A 17,651-nucleotide genomic window follows, 5' to 3' on the forward strand; every position below is an offset into this window, starting at 1 on the left:
ATAATTTCGTAATAAAACACTAAAAGAGTTCTAATAAAAACTTTAGATATTAATATTATTTGGCAAAACTATGAAACATCTTGAATGCAATTTGATTATTGTAGCTTGAACAAGTTTTATCGGCGTCTGTCGCTAGGGCTCGCATGGCATTTAATTAATCATAATCAAAGCCAAAAACAATAACAATAAAAACCGATCAGAAACCATAATTTATGAAACTGAAGCCGACAACAGCAAAAACTCAGCGAAACGGAAAAAAAAAAATACAAAAATATGTCAACTTATCAGGGAGCTAAGCTCGCTGCTATTATTAATCAAATATTTATTTAAATACTTGCATGCAAAAAGCAAAATGCTTTCGATGGGCATCATTAATTTTGTCTGTCACCATGGCTAGATCCCGTCTGATAATGACCCCCAAGCTTATGACTTTCTGAATGGGCCAGCAGGACTCAAACTCAAGGACGGCGGGGCGTGAACAAACTTTTAGTTAGTCGAACTGAAATAAATGACTTTTTTCCCAATGCAAAACTAAGCAATAAACAGCGTGAAACTTTCAGCCATCAAAGAGGAGGAAAAAGAGAAAGCCAGAAAAAAAAAAAAAAAAACACAACCACTTGACATGTACATCCATACTTGTGTCAAGTCATCGCAGTAGGAAGGGGAGCTGGAGGTGTCTGACATAAATCAGGGGGCTCAATGCCATGCCGAAGCGTTCTCAGAAATTTGCAAAGTCTTCAAAGTAGTCCGACAGCAGGCCGAAGCGCAGCAGCAGCAGTCAAGATTCCCTCTACTTCTTCTTCTTCTTCTTCATTTTTTTTTCTGATTTGCTTTGGCTACTTGTGAGACAAGTGGGCCAGAAGTGAAACAAATACTTGGCGGCTCACAGGAAAATTTAATGCTCTGCCCTAACCAAAGCTTATTTAAGCCCTATTTTGGCATTTGTCAATGCCTTGGGATTTATATGGCATCAGTCTCTCACTCCCATTCTCTCTCTCTCGCTGCCTGACTGCCTGCGTCTCACTCCCTCTGCATGAGGCATAATAAATTGGGATTCCTTGTGTGGTTTCTGTGTGGGCTTTGATTTGATTTTTGGCTGCCAATTCTATTTATTTAGCTCAAATGGAGCTTGCGGGCCCCACACTAGCCGGACAATGGGGCCGCAAATAAATAATACATAATTATTAAATTATGTTTGTACAGCAGCTAGAAATTAGCCCCCCCACCTCTCGCTCTCCCTCTCTCTGGCTTTGCCAACTGTTGCATAAATTATATAATTAACATTTGCCGTTTTTGTTGAATTTAAGCCATCAATTTAATTATTGCCACTCGCTGCTATTCAGAGCTCTGCGGTCAATTGCTATTTAAATACAGCACAAAATCTACCTAGGCCCGCGAAACGGAAAACAAATATTTATAAAATGCTTAATGCGTAACAAATTTCGCTAATTAGAAAATAAATCGCGCAATTATATGGAATTAAACAAATTGTGCCGCAATTTGTTAAATGTTTAAAGAGCTTTACTTTCACGTTGTGATATAATAACTATTTTATTATTTGGCTTTGTAGGAATTTAATATTATAAATTACTTTCATTAGAGAATCTACTATTAAAATTTTAAATTGATTTTTTTGCTTGAGCTAATTGAAATTTGAGATTGAAATTTATAGCCTAAGTAAAATTAATATATTCAAAATTTATGTTGGTTAAGCTTTGAAGGATTTTTTAAAATTTGATTCAATATACATATATTATTTTTCTGTTTTGCAATATTTTTTTTATTGACTGGAGTCTACAAAAAATCTTTTTAAGTTTTATTGGGACAGTGTTTCATTTAATATTCAATGTAATATTAACGTAAAATAAAAACTAAATTAAAAATATTTCTACATCGATTACACACAAATTGTACAAAAATTTAAGTCAATAATATTCTTCATTTTAATTGAATTAAAATTCGGCAGATATTGCAACCTATTGTAAATATTACTCAAGCAAACTGTGTGCTTGGGTTGGAAAGGAGCTTGTGGCTTTCTTTGTTTGATATAGGCTTTCATTCATATAACAACAATATCCGACCGCCTCAAGTTTCAATTTGCCAATGCCTTTATTTAGTAAATACGCGCACAGTAGGGAGATAGAAGACAGAGACAGAGAGAGATCGAGAGCGAGAGAGAGAGAGAGAATAGGCTCCTACAACACCAACGCACAAAAATGATTATATGTAATGATTTAAAGTGATTTAAGAAATAGAAAATTTTAATGTTATATTTTTAAAGATAATATTTATTAGATATACATATATATAGTATTAATAGAGAAAAGAAAACACACACAAATTAACAATGCTCAGGATGAATTAACGAATAAGTCAAGGCATCAATTCGAATTGAATGAGTAAGAGTGAATATGTGTGAGTGCGTGAGTGCAGTCAAATGCCAAGTCCGTTTTTTGTTTCGTGGTTGCATTGCCCATTCGTTTCGGCTACGTCCATTTTCTCTTTCTGGCTCTTATTACTGTCTGAGTAATTGGCCTGTCCGGCTTCGGCAAATTTTCCATTTCATTTTATGCTGTGTTTATTCTATAAAAATGTCGATTGCTTTGAGAGACAATGTGTACTCACACCGATACACATTCGTTTCATTGTGTTCCTCACACGGCTTCAACTCAGTTCAATTCGATTGACTTTGACTTTGACTGACTTTTTATTTAAAATTTCAAGAGTCTGGCTTCAGTCGCAGTGAAATGTTTTATTCTTTTAGGCTGACAAGGGGCAAACCGCCGAGTTAATCTAGCTATGCCTCTCCATCTATATATTTGCTTGAATATATGCATATTTTCTGGTGTTCAACATTGAGATAAATATTGTAATGATTTTATATAAGATTATAAACTTTATTAAAACTCAATCTAAGATTTTATATTTTCATATAAATATTCATATTTATAGAATTTTTAGGAAGGCTGCTTTATAATTATTAATATTATATAATATATTACTCATATTTTATATATTTAATTAAAACTATAGACGTTATTTAATGGCAATTAAAGACTTTAAATTTTAATATTTATGTTAATTTAACAATTTGCACTAAGATTTTCAACTTTATTAAAAGTGAATTAAATTTTTTATTTTTTTAAATAATTTAATTAATTTATTAATATATATTTGTTTTTAAGTTTATAAGCCTTATTAAAGGTCTATCAATATTATATATTGACTTTTAGTATTTTAAGAATTTTGATAAAGAATGTAAGCATTTTGTAATATTTTAATGATTTTTATGAGGGTTATAAACTTGATTAAAACATAATAAATTATTTTGTATTTTTATATTTAATATTTAAAATATTTAAAGAAGATTAGAAACAGATTATGAACTCAGAGAGAAAAGTAGATGTTTAAGAGCTGATTCATTGCCTTCTTCTATATGATAATTGCTTCCGCTCACTGGCTTTTACATGTGACATTGTCATTATTACACAAGTGCTTTCAAGCATTCCAATGCTGTAGACCCTGAAGAACGCTTCACGTCTCACGTCGCACAATTTGATCCATTATTATACGCTTAGGTTGACAGGAACTGTGTGAATGTCTAGTAGTTGTATCACCTTTTCATTTACTCAAAAGGCACTTCAAATAATGTTTTGACTGAGCCGCAGAGTGGCCCGGCGGGCGGCGTGACTGGCCCTGGTTCTGGCCATGGCCGCCATCCAATGGCCAGTGGTAATAATAATCTGAACATCAATCTTCCGGAAAATAACAACGCAATACTCCGACTCGAAGTTGAGTTACGTGACAAGAATGTGCCCAAGTATCGGCGCGGTGGCGGCGTGGGCGGCATGGCCGGCGCTGGGCGTGGCGCCAGTCCAGGACGTGGCGGTGCAGCAGCTGCCAAGAGAGTCGCGCCAGGTGGGCCAGGTGGTGGCGCTGCGAGTGGCACGCCCGCTGTGCCACTGGACAGACGTAATTTAGTGGTGCCGCTCGAAAAGGTGAGTCTACTGGGCAACACTCAAGGCCAGCTGACTTGGGTGCGGAGCAAGGGCGCTCGATGCCTGTTGTGCTGCGAATGCACTTAACCGGACGGAACGTGACTGAAGCACAGTCAAGCATGAGGCGGTGGTGGAACGGGGGAGTGTTAGCTTAACAATGTAAAATGGCGCCCAAATTGTCTGAGCTCGAGTCGAAAGCTGATTTTGATGAATGAGAATGGGCCCAGAAGAACTAGATCACGAGTCCGAGTCCGAGTCTGACTCTAAGTCCGATTCCGAGTCCTGATAATCAGCAAGATGAAGAAGCGCGAGCAGAGATTGATGAGCTCTACCACGGCCATCTCAGATTCAGATTCAGATACAGATACAAATATATATTCATATTCATAATCAAGGCTAGCTTGAGGTGCTTGATGTTTGCTTTCTCCGTCGCCAGGTACTCGAGGAGCTGCTTGTGAAGCTCGAAATTGAGCACGTTACTTGGACGACGAGCAAAAAAGGCTACTTCCATCACGTCGTCTTTCCGCTGCAGGCCGGCGACGCCTGCGAGACGACGCTCCACTGTCTGACGGAGCTGGGCATTGGCACCAAATTGAATTCCAGTGTCAGGTAAGTTGAGACATTGAAACACCGAGCCGAACGGACGCCAAAGAGCGAACGGCAAGAGGCAGACGTGCCGGGCGAGTCAACAAGTCGTCCATGCTGCCGTGCAACAGCTGCTCCAAATCCCATTCTCACTGCCATTTGCCAGCTGCAGCGCTCCTTCTGCCCGGTTAGGTTTTAATAAAAAGTGCAGCTTAAGCTCAGCCAGCAGCCAGCGGCCATTGGGCAGCGACCGGTGGAGTTGCCCGGGTCTTAAGGGCTTGCCAGCAAATGTTGAGTTCATATTTCGATTGCCTCTGGGCGAAAATCACGTAGACGAGCTGCAGCTGAGTGAAAGGCGGGCGTGTGGGCGTGTCGCAAATCGATTTGCCTGGCTGCAGCTGCACAGCCCCAGACGGAGAATTGAAACCAACCGCACAGGAGTGATGAAGGACGATAAAGTAACAAATGCAAATGGCTCTAAATTATGCTAAACTTAATTTCAGCTTGGGGTTCACTTCTGCTAAAGCTGCTCAGCCTGTCTGTGTGGAGGGCGTGGCTGCTCTGATATATTATTTCAAAATTAAGTCTTTTACACCTCAATCATCTACACCCAGGCACGCCCTTACTGCTCCCCACTTTTGCTTCCTCGCTTATAAAATTATTTCGAGATTTTTACCTTCCTAGGGATGGATATATATTCAGTTACTTTTTCTTTTGTAATAAAGTATTCATTAAATTTAACTAGTATATATTTTTTATTATTTAACTATTAAAAAATAATTTATGTTCGAATGAAATTACCTAAAAGGAAATAGGTCAAAATAAATTGAAAAAGGCGAAAACATTGAAAAAAAAAAAAATATATAGATATATTAATTAATATATAAAATTTCAAATCAGTCAAAATATGAAATTTTCTACTAATTTATCTGAAACGAAAATCTGATAATTAAAATTCCTTTATGCGTTAAACCACATTAAATCATCAATCTCATATATGTTTTATTTTAGGGAAAACTCATATCCCTAATTAACTAAAATTACAACAAATTTAATTTAAATTAATTTCCATTCAATTTATGAAAACTCTGATTTGTAAAATACATTCTTTTCGCCCAATATTCTTTGATATTATCAAAATACTTCTGCCCAGTCCGTGTGAGAAATTCCTATCCTTTCAGTAAAATAATAATTTAGCCTGAAGTTTAGTTTCGTTTTTAAGAAATAAAATTCTAATTAAGACAACTGAGCCAATTGAAGCGCAGCACTCGAGTCTGGGCTGAATGCATTGCACGTCGAATAAGCTGCCGTGCGAGGTCTTGCGCCCCCTGCCAGTCCCGCTCACCATTTAGCCGAAGGGCTGCCTGCCTGGCCTTAAGTACAAAACAATGAAGCGCCTTAAGAAGATCGTGCGAAACAAATGAAAGGCGAAGCACAGCAAGGACGACTGCTGCCAGGACTGCTGGGACAGGCGGGCGAGGCAGGTGTGATAATCATTTAATGGCATTAAGGCGGTGCATTAAAATGCAGCCAAAGGTGTGGCCAATCAGTTCAGGAGGAGGCGGAGACGGAGGGAGGCAGCTCTGTGGATGTGGGATGGATTCGATGAGAAAAGTGATATTTAAGCTCTTTAATGCGCACAGAATGCAATTAAGTGCAGTCAGATACTTTGGAGCAGCTGCAGGCAGAAACAACAACAACAATTTGCTGACAGTTGGACTGGCCAAGTCAACTAAGTGCACAATGCCACACGCATGAGTTGCCGCTGCAGCTGCAGCTGCAAAAATATTTCCATATTCAAATGCATATCCTGCAGCACTCCAATCCGCATTCTTTGCTCTCTTTGTCTCGTTCACAGCGTCCTGCCGTGCAGCGTTAGCTACGATGCCATCACAGATGCCTCCAACCTGCGCGACGATTACAGGTGAGTGAAGTGGAGGGCAGCAGCTCCAGTTAGAGTCTGACAACGGAATGGGAATCAGAGCATCACTTGGAGTAGGAGTAGGATTTGCAGTCAGAGCAGGAGCAGAGTAGTAGGAGTAGGAGGAGCAGGAGCATGCATTTCTTTTGTGGCTGCTGGATGCTCGCTTGTACGGTTTTAATTTAAGCACCTTTGTCTGGCTGAGACACGTGTGTGACTCGACGAGATCTGACCTCACTCGACTTGGTCTGGTTTGCCTTTTGCATCGCATCCTCCTTTGTCCCCTTTGAGCGCCTTCTTTGATTCCTTTCTGTGGGCACGTAGCAAAGGCGTCTGTCATTTCATTAACTTTCACCCGTTGTTGTCTTTCACTTTCGGCGGCTTTGTTTCTCTGCCTCTCTGGCTGCTGGCAATGCGACAAGTAGGTCGCCGACTCTCTCTATTTATCTCCCTCTCTCTCTCTCTTTCACACTTTCATTCCCATCAAACCGTTGTGAGCCCATCGAACTTGGCCCGTGTCCAAATTCTGTGCGCATTGTGCCAGCGCCTCGAGCAAAAAGTGAAAACTGATGAAATTTGCATATGAAAGCCAAACGATTTAGGTACTTTAACCCTGTCGAAAGGTTAAATGCATTTGCTCAGTGCGCATAATTTATGACTTTGCATTCGTTTACATGCAATTTTCTCGTGCCATTTTGCTTGACTGCAGAGCGACATGCATTTAAGATAAACAACAAAATTCGTTTATGTTGACTTTGGCCCGGAGATTTATGGTCGAACAGCCTGCAAGGCTTCCATGTCATCGAAACTGTTTTTGGTCTTGCCAAAGCCTGTGATCCCTATTAAGACACTCATACGTAATTCTGCATTAATTATGATGTCAATTTCAAAGAGAATTTATCGAGCAAATAGGTTTATATATTAAAATTAACTCTGGGTAAATGCAATAATCGAAGGACTGCTTATTGGCCACGTTAGTACAGTCCAGTTCATCTAGTTGGCTGTCTTTCCATATGAATTCGATAATTATAATAAATCAAACTTCACTTATTTGAGCATATCTAATGCACTTCATATGTGATCATAAGGTATATAAAAATATCAGACTGTTCCCCATTTAAATACTTTAAAAATATTCACAACAATCAATTTGAATCATTTCTATAGGGGACAGGAGAGAGAGAGAGAGAGAGAAGAGAGAGAGAGAGAGAGAGAGAGAGAGAGAGAGAGAGAGAGAGAGAGACTCAGAGGAGTTCCTAAAAATAGGACGTGGAAGAAATATGAATATTCTGATCGGGACAACGAACAGAGTCGCCTGTTCCACTGAACCCACACTAGAGAACCTTGAAAATGAGAATAAAACTGACTTAATATATCTATGCATATATGTAACTTTAAGCCAGCTACAACTAGCCAGCCCCTTGCAGTAAGAAATACCTAAAAATAGAGCGAAATAATCTTGAACTAATGCTTTCAATTAGACAATTGCACAAGTGTTCGCAATGGCCTCCATAAATAGTTGTCATTAGGTTTTATGCACACCAAATGGTGTTTATTTATTGAAATTGAAATTGTAATTGAAATTGTTGCAGCGATGATGCCGAGGAAACCTCCAAGTGGAACAACTTTGTGGAATCGATTAAGTCCAAGCTGACCGTGAAACAGGTCGTGGATGGCGTGCGAGCTGGCGGCTCCCTCTCCTTTGACTACTTGCTGCTAATTGTAACCGCCGAGTGAGTACAGAGCCGAGATGTGAGATGCATGGCAAAGCTAATGTGTGTCTGTGTGTGTGTGTGCTGCCTCTCTCTCTCTCTCTCTCTCTCTCTGTGTGTGTGTGTGGTTGCATCTTGCAGCTCCTTGGCCGCCCTGGGTCTGGTCGAGAATAATTCACCGAATATTGTTGCGGCCATGTTGGTATCCCCGCTTATGGGTCCCGTTATGTCAATTACATTTGGCGCAATTATCTCGGACAGAGAGCTAATGGTAAGTGGAACAGCAGCAGCAGCAGCAGCAGCAGCTGTTGCTATAGCAGATATTTGCTGCGGTTGGCCAAAGCCATTTCGATTCGCTTTTGTGTTCCGTTCACATTTCTGTCTGTCTCTGGCAGTCAGCACATTCTGAGCGGCCTGGGCAAAGCCTCAAACAAAAAAATCAAATAAAATATAACAGAAACAAAAATAACAAATAGAGATCGAGTCAAAAATTGAATGCAGTTTGGTCGAGGCCCATGCAATCAATTCGCCGCACACTTTGGAGCTTTGTGGACTGATTTATGTATGGAAAAGTGACAGATGAAAATAATAAAAGCCAAGCGATGAAAATTGTTATGCCAACTCGTTGGCAGCTCGTTTGGCCGCCTACCCCCCTCCCCGCCCCCTTGCCAGTTGTAAATGGAAATGAAAGGCTAGACTTCCCAATGGATGGCTCGCAGTTCTCACGTCCTGCCTCCCGCCTCCCGCCTCCTGCCGCCCATCGGGCATGAGTACGACAATATTTTCGACGAATTTGTTACAAATTTTCAACACTTTTGTGGTAACAGTCGTCGCGAGTTTTGAGTTCTTTATTGACAGCTCTCTGATGGCTGTACAAATGGGTTTCGCACAGCTCCCGCTCTCTCTCTCTCTCTCTCTCTCTCACGCTCTCTCTGTAAAGAAGTTGCTCTCCACACTGAGCAACTAATTGCACGCATAGCTTTACATGACTGAATGAATGAATAGAATCGGGGGGCCAATTCAATATTCAATTTCTTTTCACTCAAGTCAGTTGGGAGCTGTGCGCGACAGGCTTTGGCTAGTATTACAATAAATTATATAAGCCTAAGAAGTCCAATTTAAAAACTCAACTTTGATCGAACTATTTATGTTTTACATGTTATTAAATCTTTGGCAAATTGTTAAAAAACTAAATAGTAAAACAACATTATTACTTACTTTTTTTGCTGTTGTGAAAATCTATAATTTAAGTGCTTAAATCATTTATATCTCTAATTATCGCTTGGGTTTTCTATGCATTTTACTAAATTTAAATCAGCCCCTTTAAGACACTTTATACATCCTTCTAATTAATACATTCCGACTAAAATTATCGTTCTCCTCTTAAGCATTTCTCATATGCAATCATTGTCAATTAGCTGTCATTTTCTTTGAATTTATGGAGAATAACCTTTGTTATCAGGAAATTTGATATGTTCAATAGCTTCACGTGTTAAACTGACGCCCAAACCGACTTTTGAGATTACAAATAATGCTTTACATACACACATACATACATATATGTGTACCTACATCACATACAGAAATGGATTGAGCAGCCCGAGGTAATAGCTTTTAATGAGTAATTACCGTGCTTTCATAACCTGCCAAATATTTATACATAAGTTGACTTTAATAGCTCGTTTAGCAATCTCAAAATAATTACCATATAATTATAATAAGAAATGTGTTAATAATGATGAAAAGAAGATAAGCAGTAGCTGCTATAAACATTTACACAGACAATTTCTATAGAATATATTGCTTAATTTGCTCAAATATTAATACTGGGAACAATAACCGAAAATATTACTTAAAACTTTTTAGCTGCATATTGATCTTCTAGTTTTTTAATAGTTTAAAATGAAGGGAGTTAAAATTTTTTAAATAAAGGCCTTAAACTACCAATTTTTATTTTAATTTTATTGACATCCCTTTTAGTTTAGATTTTATAAGCGCCTTATGATATTTATGGTCTCTGGATGAAATAAATTATGAGCCACTGTACATGCATGTGAATGTATTTGTTGAAAGCTGAAGAGTTTCGTATTTACATACATATGTATGTGTGCATGTCTGTGCATTTCTGTAATCCGGACTCCAATCATATATAAAGTCCAATTAACTGTTTTCTTTGTTTAAATAAATTTGCATATTGATTATTTCTTTTATACACAGTTGGGACAGAATCGAACACCGTTTTCTTACTGGCAGCCGAAGGCAAATGCGCAGCAGACTTTTATAGGCTTTCGCTCATTCTGTTAAAATGAGCTTAAGCTTGAGAGCTGAGCTCGCAAATAACTGTTAACAGTTTCTCGATGTATGCAAATGCTCACACTCTGAGCAGCAAAAAACTCAGAGAGCATTCTCTTGCATCGGCTCTTTAACGAGCTCGTTGGCGATCGTTGAGTCGTTCGGCTTTGATGCTGCCTCATTAAGTTAAATTGTGGTGAAAAAGTAGAAGTGAAGAGTTTTGTTTGTATTGGTATGTCGGCTTGTGCTCGCTCAACATATCAAATGCGTACGTGAATTGTGTGCATGCGTATGCCAATGTGAATGAGAAGAGCACTCGCATTGATCGTCAAACGAATAGCTTAAGCCGAGGCGCCAAATAGAAAACAAAGCGAACAGACGCGAGTTGTCTTGCTGAGAGCGAGAGCGAACAGAGTGTAAATATACTGGAAAGAGATGAGTGGATTGATAGATGCTGCATATTTACATACATATGTACATATGTGTACACATATATTACTATTTTTTTCTATACCCTATATTTGATCTGGAGTGAGGAAGTATTCTTTCTTTTTTGTGTATTGAAATAAAATGCTCGAAGCTCAAGGATTTAATATACATATAATTTAATATACATAAATTAACTCCAATCAAGCATAGGGAACCTTTTGTTGCTCCTTTGATGAAAACATTAGCATGTTGTCATTACAGAATCATAATAACCTCTTTTAATTTAACTTGAAAGCTTTTTCCTTTGAATTGAGTCTTGTGTGAATTCTACATTTTCTCTTCACATCTTATTTATCCTAAAAACAGCCCCAGACAGGAGTCGAGCTATATATAAAGAACTCGAAATACATTCAGCACTTATTTTCTAACTAATCTACAGGGGCTTAGCACAGGAATTGCTCAGCTTCCGCCTAGTAAATATTTTGCCTAATTCATACGGATAAAAGGGATTAATTTTATCCGACCTGCAGCTGCCTTTGCCGTTGCTCGCTGAGGTGTTGCTGCCCCACAAAATTCTAAGAAATTCGTGTTCTTAACGTCTGTACAAATTCAAAATGTTGCTATTTATACAACTCGAGTTCTGTTTACTATCTATAAATAAGAGCGAGCAGAGCCAAGAGTTCATCGTCTGACCAGCGACTTAAGCTACTTAAATTAAAAGAAAGAAACCACTCAAGGATTTATCCAAACTTGACGCAAATAAAACTTAACGTCAACTGCAGCACTTGCGCTTCCTATCTCTGTCTCTATCTGTGTCTCAATCTGTAGTGTCTGTAGTGTTGCCATAAATGTCAACCAGCTGCAAGAAGCAAGCATTTGAATTCTATGGCCGCGCTAGATAAAAGATATTTCGGGTCTGTGTCCGCTGAAGTGCTTTATAAATTTCACAGGTGTGCGCCGTGTGCTAAACACATTCACAACGTGTAAGACATCATAATTGAAAGTAAATAGAAGCTGCCGAAAAAGGAAAAATAAAATAAAAGAAAGGAAAAGAAAACACAAATATAAGGCAAACACATTTGCAGGCGCTTTTAATGACTGTGGCTCAGACACCCTCACCAGCCCTCCGCCTAGCCCGGCTCACCCCGGCTCACCCTTGGGGCAACTTGGCTGTCTGCTGACACCATTTTGCAGACACCACACACATGTACACAGAGGGCACACACACACACACACACACACACACACACACATGTATCTCTAAGCACATGTCTTGTTGGCTGTCGTGTACTTCAATTAAATTTTAATTGAAATGAATATACGAGCATATTTTGTCGCAATTTTTTTTTTGATGCTTGTGAAGTAGCCTTAGTTGCAGCAGCCACAGTAGGGTGGCTCAAGCATAATGGAGAAAATGTAATAAATAATTGTTACATTTTGTTCGAGTTGAGACAAAGTCAGTTGAGATTCCACAAGGCAAATATATTTGCTCTGAAAAATATCTGCGAAAATATTGTGAGCCACCTTAATCTAAGCGTTGGTAAATTAAAATGCAACATTTTCTTATTTCATGATTTTAAGCGCAAATATATAAAGTGCCAGTGGACAGAGTGAAAGAGACAGCCAGCGAACGAGTTTAGTTTTTGTTTTTATACCCTGAACCCATTGAAAATGGGAAATCAGGGTATAATGGTTTTGTTGAAATGTATGTAACAGGCAGAAGGAGGCGTGGCAGACCCCACAAAGTATATATATTCTTGATCAGGGCGACGAGCTGAGTCGATTTGGCCCTGTCCGTCTGTCTGTCCGTCCGTCCGTCCGTCCGTCCGTCCGTCCGTCCGTCCGTCCGTCCGTCTGTCCGTATGTATGAACGCGTCGATCTCAGAAGATATAAGAGCTAGAGACCTCAACTTTTTTTAAAATGTCCGTATATATCGCGCGCATATCGAGTTTATCACTAAAAAACGATAACTCATTCCGATACTTTTTTATCGATAAAAAACCTTATCGAAGATCACTTAAAAAATTATATCTCCTACATCTTTCAAGCTAGAGTCTCCAAATTTAAAATGTATATAAAGATGTATTTTATACAATTTCGGTTTTTGTTAAAATTTACCCCCCACCCCTAAATTCACCCCCTCACCACCATCTTTGTAGAAGTCGTATATCAAATACTAGAGACTTGAGCTTCGGTATACACATACATTTTAACATTATGATTACGTTCTGAAAGTTTCATTACGATCGTACGTCTAGAAATTAAATTATTCAACAAATAAGTTCTCATTATATTGCCAACACTGCAGCGCAACCCAAGCGCAAACGGCTGTATATGTGAGTGTGTGTGTATGCGTGTGTGTGTTTGTATGCGTGTGTGTGTGTGTGTGTGCGTGTGTATGTGCGAATCATTATTGAAATATCAGTTGCTCGAAGGGTTCAGGGGATCTCGTAGTCGAGCAGTCTCGACTAGAGCTTTCTTACTTGTTTGTTTTTATACCCTGAACCCATTGAAAATGGGAAATCAGGGTATAATGGTTTTGTTAAAAGTATGTAACAGGCAGAAGGAGGCGTGGCAGACCCCACAAAGTATATATATTCTTGATCACGGCGACGAGCTGAGTTGATTTAGCCCTGTCCGTCTGTCTGTCCGTCCGTCCGTCCGTCCGTCCGTCCGTCCGTCCGTCCGTCCGTCCGTCCGTCCGTCCGTCCGTCCGTCCGTCCGTCCGTATGTATGAACGCGTCGATTTCAGAAGATATAAGAGCTAGAGACTTCAACTTTTTTTTAAAATGTCCGTATATATCACGCGCAGATCGAGTTTATCACTAAAAAACGATAACTCATTCCGATACTTCTTTATCGATAAAAAACCTTATCGAAGATCAGTTAAAAAATTATATCTCCTACATCTTTCAAGCTAGAGTCTCCAAATTTAAAATGTATATTAAGATGTATTTTATACAATTTCGGTTTTTGTTAAAATTTACCCCCCACCCCTAAATCCACCCCCTCACCCTCATCTTTGTAAAAGTCGTATATCAAATACTAGAGACTTGTGCTTCGGTATACACATACATTTAAACATCATGATTACGTTCTGAAAGTTTCATTACGATCGTACGTCTAGAAATTAAATTATTCAACAAATAAGTTCTCATAATATTGCCAACACTGCAGCGCAACCCAAGCGCAATCGCCTGTATATGTGAGTGTGTGTATATGCGTTTGTTTGTTTGTATGCGTGTGTGTGTGTGTGTGTGTGTGTGTGTGTGTGTGCGTGTGTGTGTGCTAATTATTATTGAAATATCAGTTCCTTGTAGGGTTCAGGGGATCTCGTAGTCGAGCAGTCTCGACTAGAGCTTTCTTACTTGTTTTTTTTTGGGGTAAATATTTGAAAAAGTCATTTTGAAAATGTTGTGAAAGCGTTTAAACCATTTCACATAAAAATGCCAATTACTCGGCCCAGCGGGCACATAAAAATCGAGAGCCCTACGCAAAATATGCAAAATGTTTAAAAATATGTTGAGAAAATGGCAAAAAAACAAAAACAATTGCAATTTAAAAAGAATGCACGAAGAAATAAAAATGCTGGTAAACAATCATAAAGTTTTGGCAAAATGAAAACTAAATGTTTTTGTCCTTATGTGTAAATGTTTATGGCAGCATCTGTCAGAAGTCGTTAAATGTTATTGAAATGCACTCCTCTCTGCTTTTGTTGCAGCTGCAGGCAGTACACACACACACACACACAGAGAGACATGAAATGAATGCGTATGCAAGCTATAAAATATTTGCACGCCATTTAAAGTTGTTGCAATTGCTTTACACATTACTCATACGCCCAGTGAGCCGCTGGCGGGTTGTTTACACGCAGCTGTACCTGCAAGTGAAAGGTGAGCGCTGCGAGCAGGAGTGCGGTGTGGTGTGGTGTGGTGTGGTGTGGCTGGCACCCCAAAGACAACGAAAAACATCAACAGAGAAACTTACAAGTCTGCTGCGCCTTGCACTTTGCTTTAATGCCTCTTGGCAAATGGCGCTGCGGCAGGCTCTTTAAATGCAGTTCACTTTCAAGTTTTTAACTCGGCAAATTTAAGCAGTTGGCAGTTTGCATTGAGGGTTGAGGTTGGACCAGAAGACGAAGGCGACGAGGATGTCGTTGGCAACATCATCTGGCTGACATTAGAACATTTTCCTTTTGTGTATGCAGCTGCCAAAAGCAGTTTATGCTGCGTGGCTGCAAATTTGGGTTAACATGTCACGCACCCACTCGCTGCGCTTCTCGCTGTCCGTCCCTCTCCCTCTCTCGCCCACACTCTCCCCTCTCCCACATTGCAAACTATGCTACATTATCGCTTAAAGTGTCGCTGACTGGCGTCAGTTGGCATTCCCTCCCCCTCTCTCTCCCTCTCTCTCTCTCTCACTCTTCAGTCATCTATCTATCTCTGTCAGTAGCTCGGTCTGCCTTACACCATGTTGCAGCACAACGGAAAATTTAATATCTACCATTTCTTATCTCAAGCGGAACCGAGACAATTATTGATTCTCTACAAAGATGCAAAGACTTTCCGAATATATACGGAGCTCTACAAGATATAGATCTAGAGTGGAATTGATAATGATTAGACTTACAGTTATTGGCTGTGGTTACACTTTTTTATTATAAAAAATTCTATTTTTTTATTATTATATAGAGATTAAATATAAGTGTCCCATTTAAATTAAAAAAAAAAAAATTTAAAAAGATTTATTTGTATTACATATACATTATTTATATTAGTCAAGCGAGCAATTTTATAATTTTACTCCAATAATACAGATCAGGAGGATTTATTGATATTTGATGAAAGGTTTTTCCTGCTAATATGGGAATTATTTTGAAGAGCTCTTTAGCCTCGAATTTGTGTATTTTAAAAATCACTCGCAAGTGAAACATTTATCTGTTTAAGCAGATTCGCCGAAGCGAAGGCATCGCATCAGAGTTGAGCTGAAAAGATGTGGAACAGCTTCTTAGGAAATTCGACAGAGGCAGATGGATAAATATTGCTATTCGATTGGGAATTTCTTTTTCTACAGAATCCTTTGAAAGGACATTATCTTATTTCTGGCTTTGTTTGCTATGCACTTGCCACGAATATTTTTTTTTATTTCATATGGGTTGCAAATATTTCTTGGCTGATAAAAAAAAAAGTTGTAAGGGTATTTGGAATATCTACAAATATAATTTTAAAAAACTTTAAGAGCAAGCACTTAGTTAAATATATTCTTGAATCATTTTTACGAGTTTTTCTAATCTATTAACAAATTTATAAATTTATAAACAGCTTTATTTTTTATTTTATATTTTATATTTTATATTTATTTTATATTTTATATTTTATATTTTATATTTTATATTTTATATTTTATATTTTATATTTTATATTTTATATTTTATAAGACTAAATAAATAATTAATTTTTATTATTTGTCTCAATTTTAGGCTTTCAAGTCGTTAATTATTTTTAAGTTTGTTTTGAAAATAATATTAATAATAGTCTAACATATATTCATTATATTTATTTAAATTTCTTTTAAATTTATTTTTTGTTTATATATAATTTTTTTAAATATTATAAATCCATGATTATTCAATTGAATCTATTGATGCTCTCCAGCAATCGCTCTATATTCTCTGTGTGTTTACCTTTTGCATATAGACGAAAATATATTTTATTTACAACTAGCCATTCACATTTACAATGCAAATTAAATTCATTTGATTTTCTCTTGTTTTGATTTGCAGCGCGTTGGCTTTATTAGTTTAAGCCTGGGCATGTTCATCTCATGTGTCTTTGGCTTCTGCTTCGGCCTGATTCTGGGCACCACCGAAATGCCTTGGGGCCAGAATATGGACTGGCCCACCGAGGAGATGCGCGGCAGGTGAGTCTCAATCAATGCTAATCAGCTAGACAACAACAACAACGACAAAGACAACAATTGATGCAGATTGCTGCGAATTTGTCACGTCGTCAACTAAATTAACTGAGCTCGAAACCCAAGACAGACTTTATTTTGGCCTCCTTTGGGGCCCTGAATTCCCCTGCCCATGGATAGTCCCTCATTTCTGAGTCCAATCGAGTCTTATTTAAGGAACCGACGAGCGCTATTCAATTAGCAATGTCTTTGAACTCAAGAGCCCACATATTATATTATCGACATGCCGATCAAAGGGAAAACTGAGCTGTTTCTCGATTCTGACTCGCCTCTCGATTGCCATTGAGGGGCTTTCGAATGAACTGAAGACGAGGCACCTCACAGGTGGCAGCGAGTCAAATTTATGGCATAATAATGTTTGCTCTCAACAGATTAGTTGCCCAAGCGACCGACTAATTAGCGCAGCTGAAAAGTGAGAAACTGAGCCCAATTGATATGAGATTCAATAAACACAAAGACAAACAGCAGATAGATAGATAGAGAGGGAGATGGAGAGTGAGAGCGAGAGAGGTTGGGTTATGAGTAGGCCTCTGGGCTTAAATTCGCTTTCAATTAATGCTGAGAGTCTTATGAAACTCGAGTTTAGTTTTTTAGCTGGCAATGGAAAATGGAAAATGGCAATGGAAATCCATTAAGTATGTTAATTACGCATCGGCTGTATGCAAATTCCAAAAGTTTTGGCAACTCAGTGGGGAATCTAATAAATTACTTGCAAATAATTCAACTAATCTGATCAGCTG

The 17,651-nt window shown here is 38.5% G+C and overlaps 2 protein-coding genes across 2 annotated transcripts in view; one reads left to right on the forward strand and one right to left on the reverse strand.

The window, feature by feature from the left end:
- Window positions 1-17,651, reverse strand: part of LOC108658133 (uncharacterized) — a 143,867-nt gene that overhangs the window by 61,617 nt on the left and 64,599 nt on the right. The window lies entirely within an intron of this gene.
- The window catches only part of LOC115563806 (uncharacterized), a 46,483-nt gene that overhangs the window by 12,366 nt on the left and 16,466 nt on the right, over window positions 1-17,651 (forward strand). Inside the window, exons 3-8 of the mRNA XM_030387334.2 lie at window positions 3,637-3,998; window positions 4,435-4,607; window positions 6,442-6,507; window positions 8,097-8,237; window positions 8,358-8,487; window positions 16,721-16,857. Coding sequence (XP_030243194.1) covers window positions 3,637-3,998; window positions 4,435-4,607; window positions 6,442-6,507; window positions 8,097-8,237; window positions 8,358-8,487; window positions 16,721-16,857 — 1,009 coding nt within the window. The remainder of the gene's footprint in view (window positions 1-3,636; window positions 3,999-4,434; window positions 4,608-6,441; window positions 6,508-8,096; window positions 8,238-8,357; window positions 8,488-16,720; window positions 16,858-17,651) is intronic.

This window comes from Drosophila navojoa, chromosome 3, assembly GCF_054131105.1.
Source record: "Drosophila navojoa isolate 15081-1374.11 chromosome 3, UAZ_NAV_1.0, whole genome shotgun sequence".
NCBI classification, from domain to species: Eukaryota; Metazoa; Arthropoda; class Insecta; order Diptera; family Drosophilidae; genus Drosophila; species Drosophila navojoa.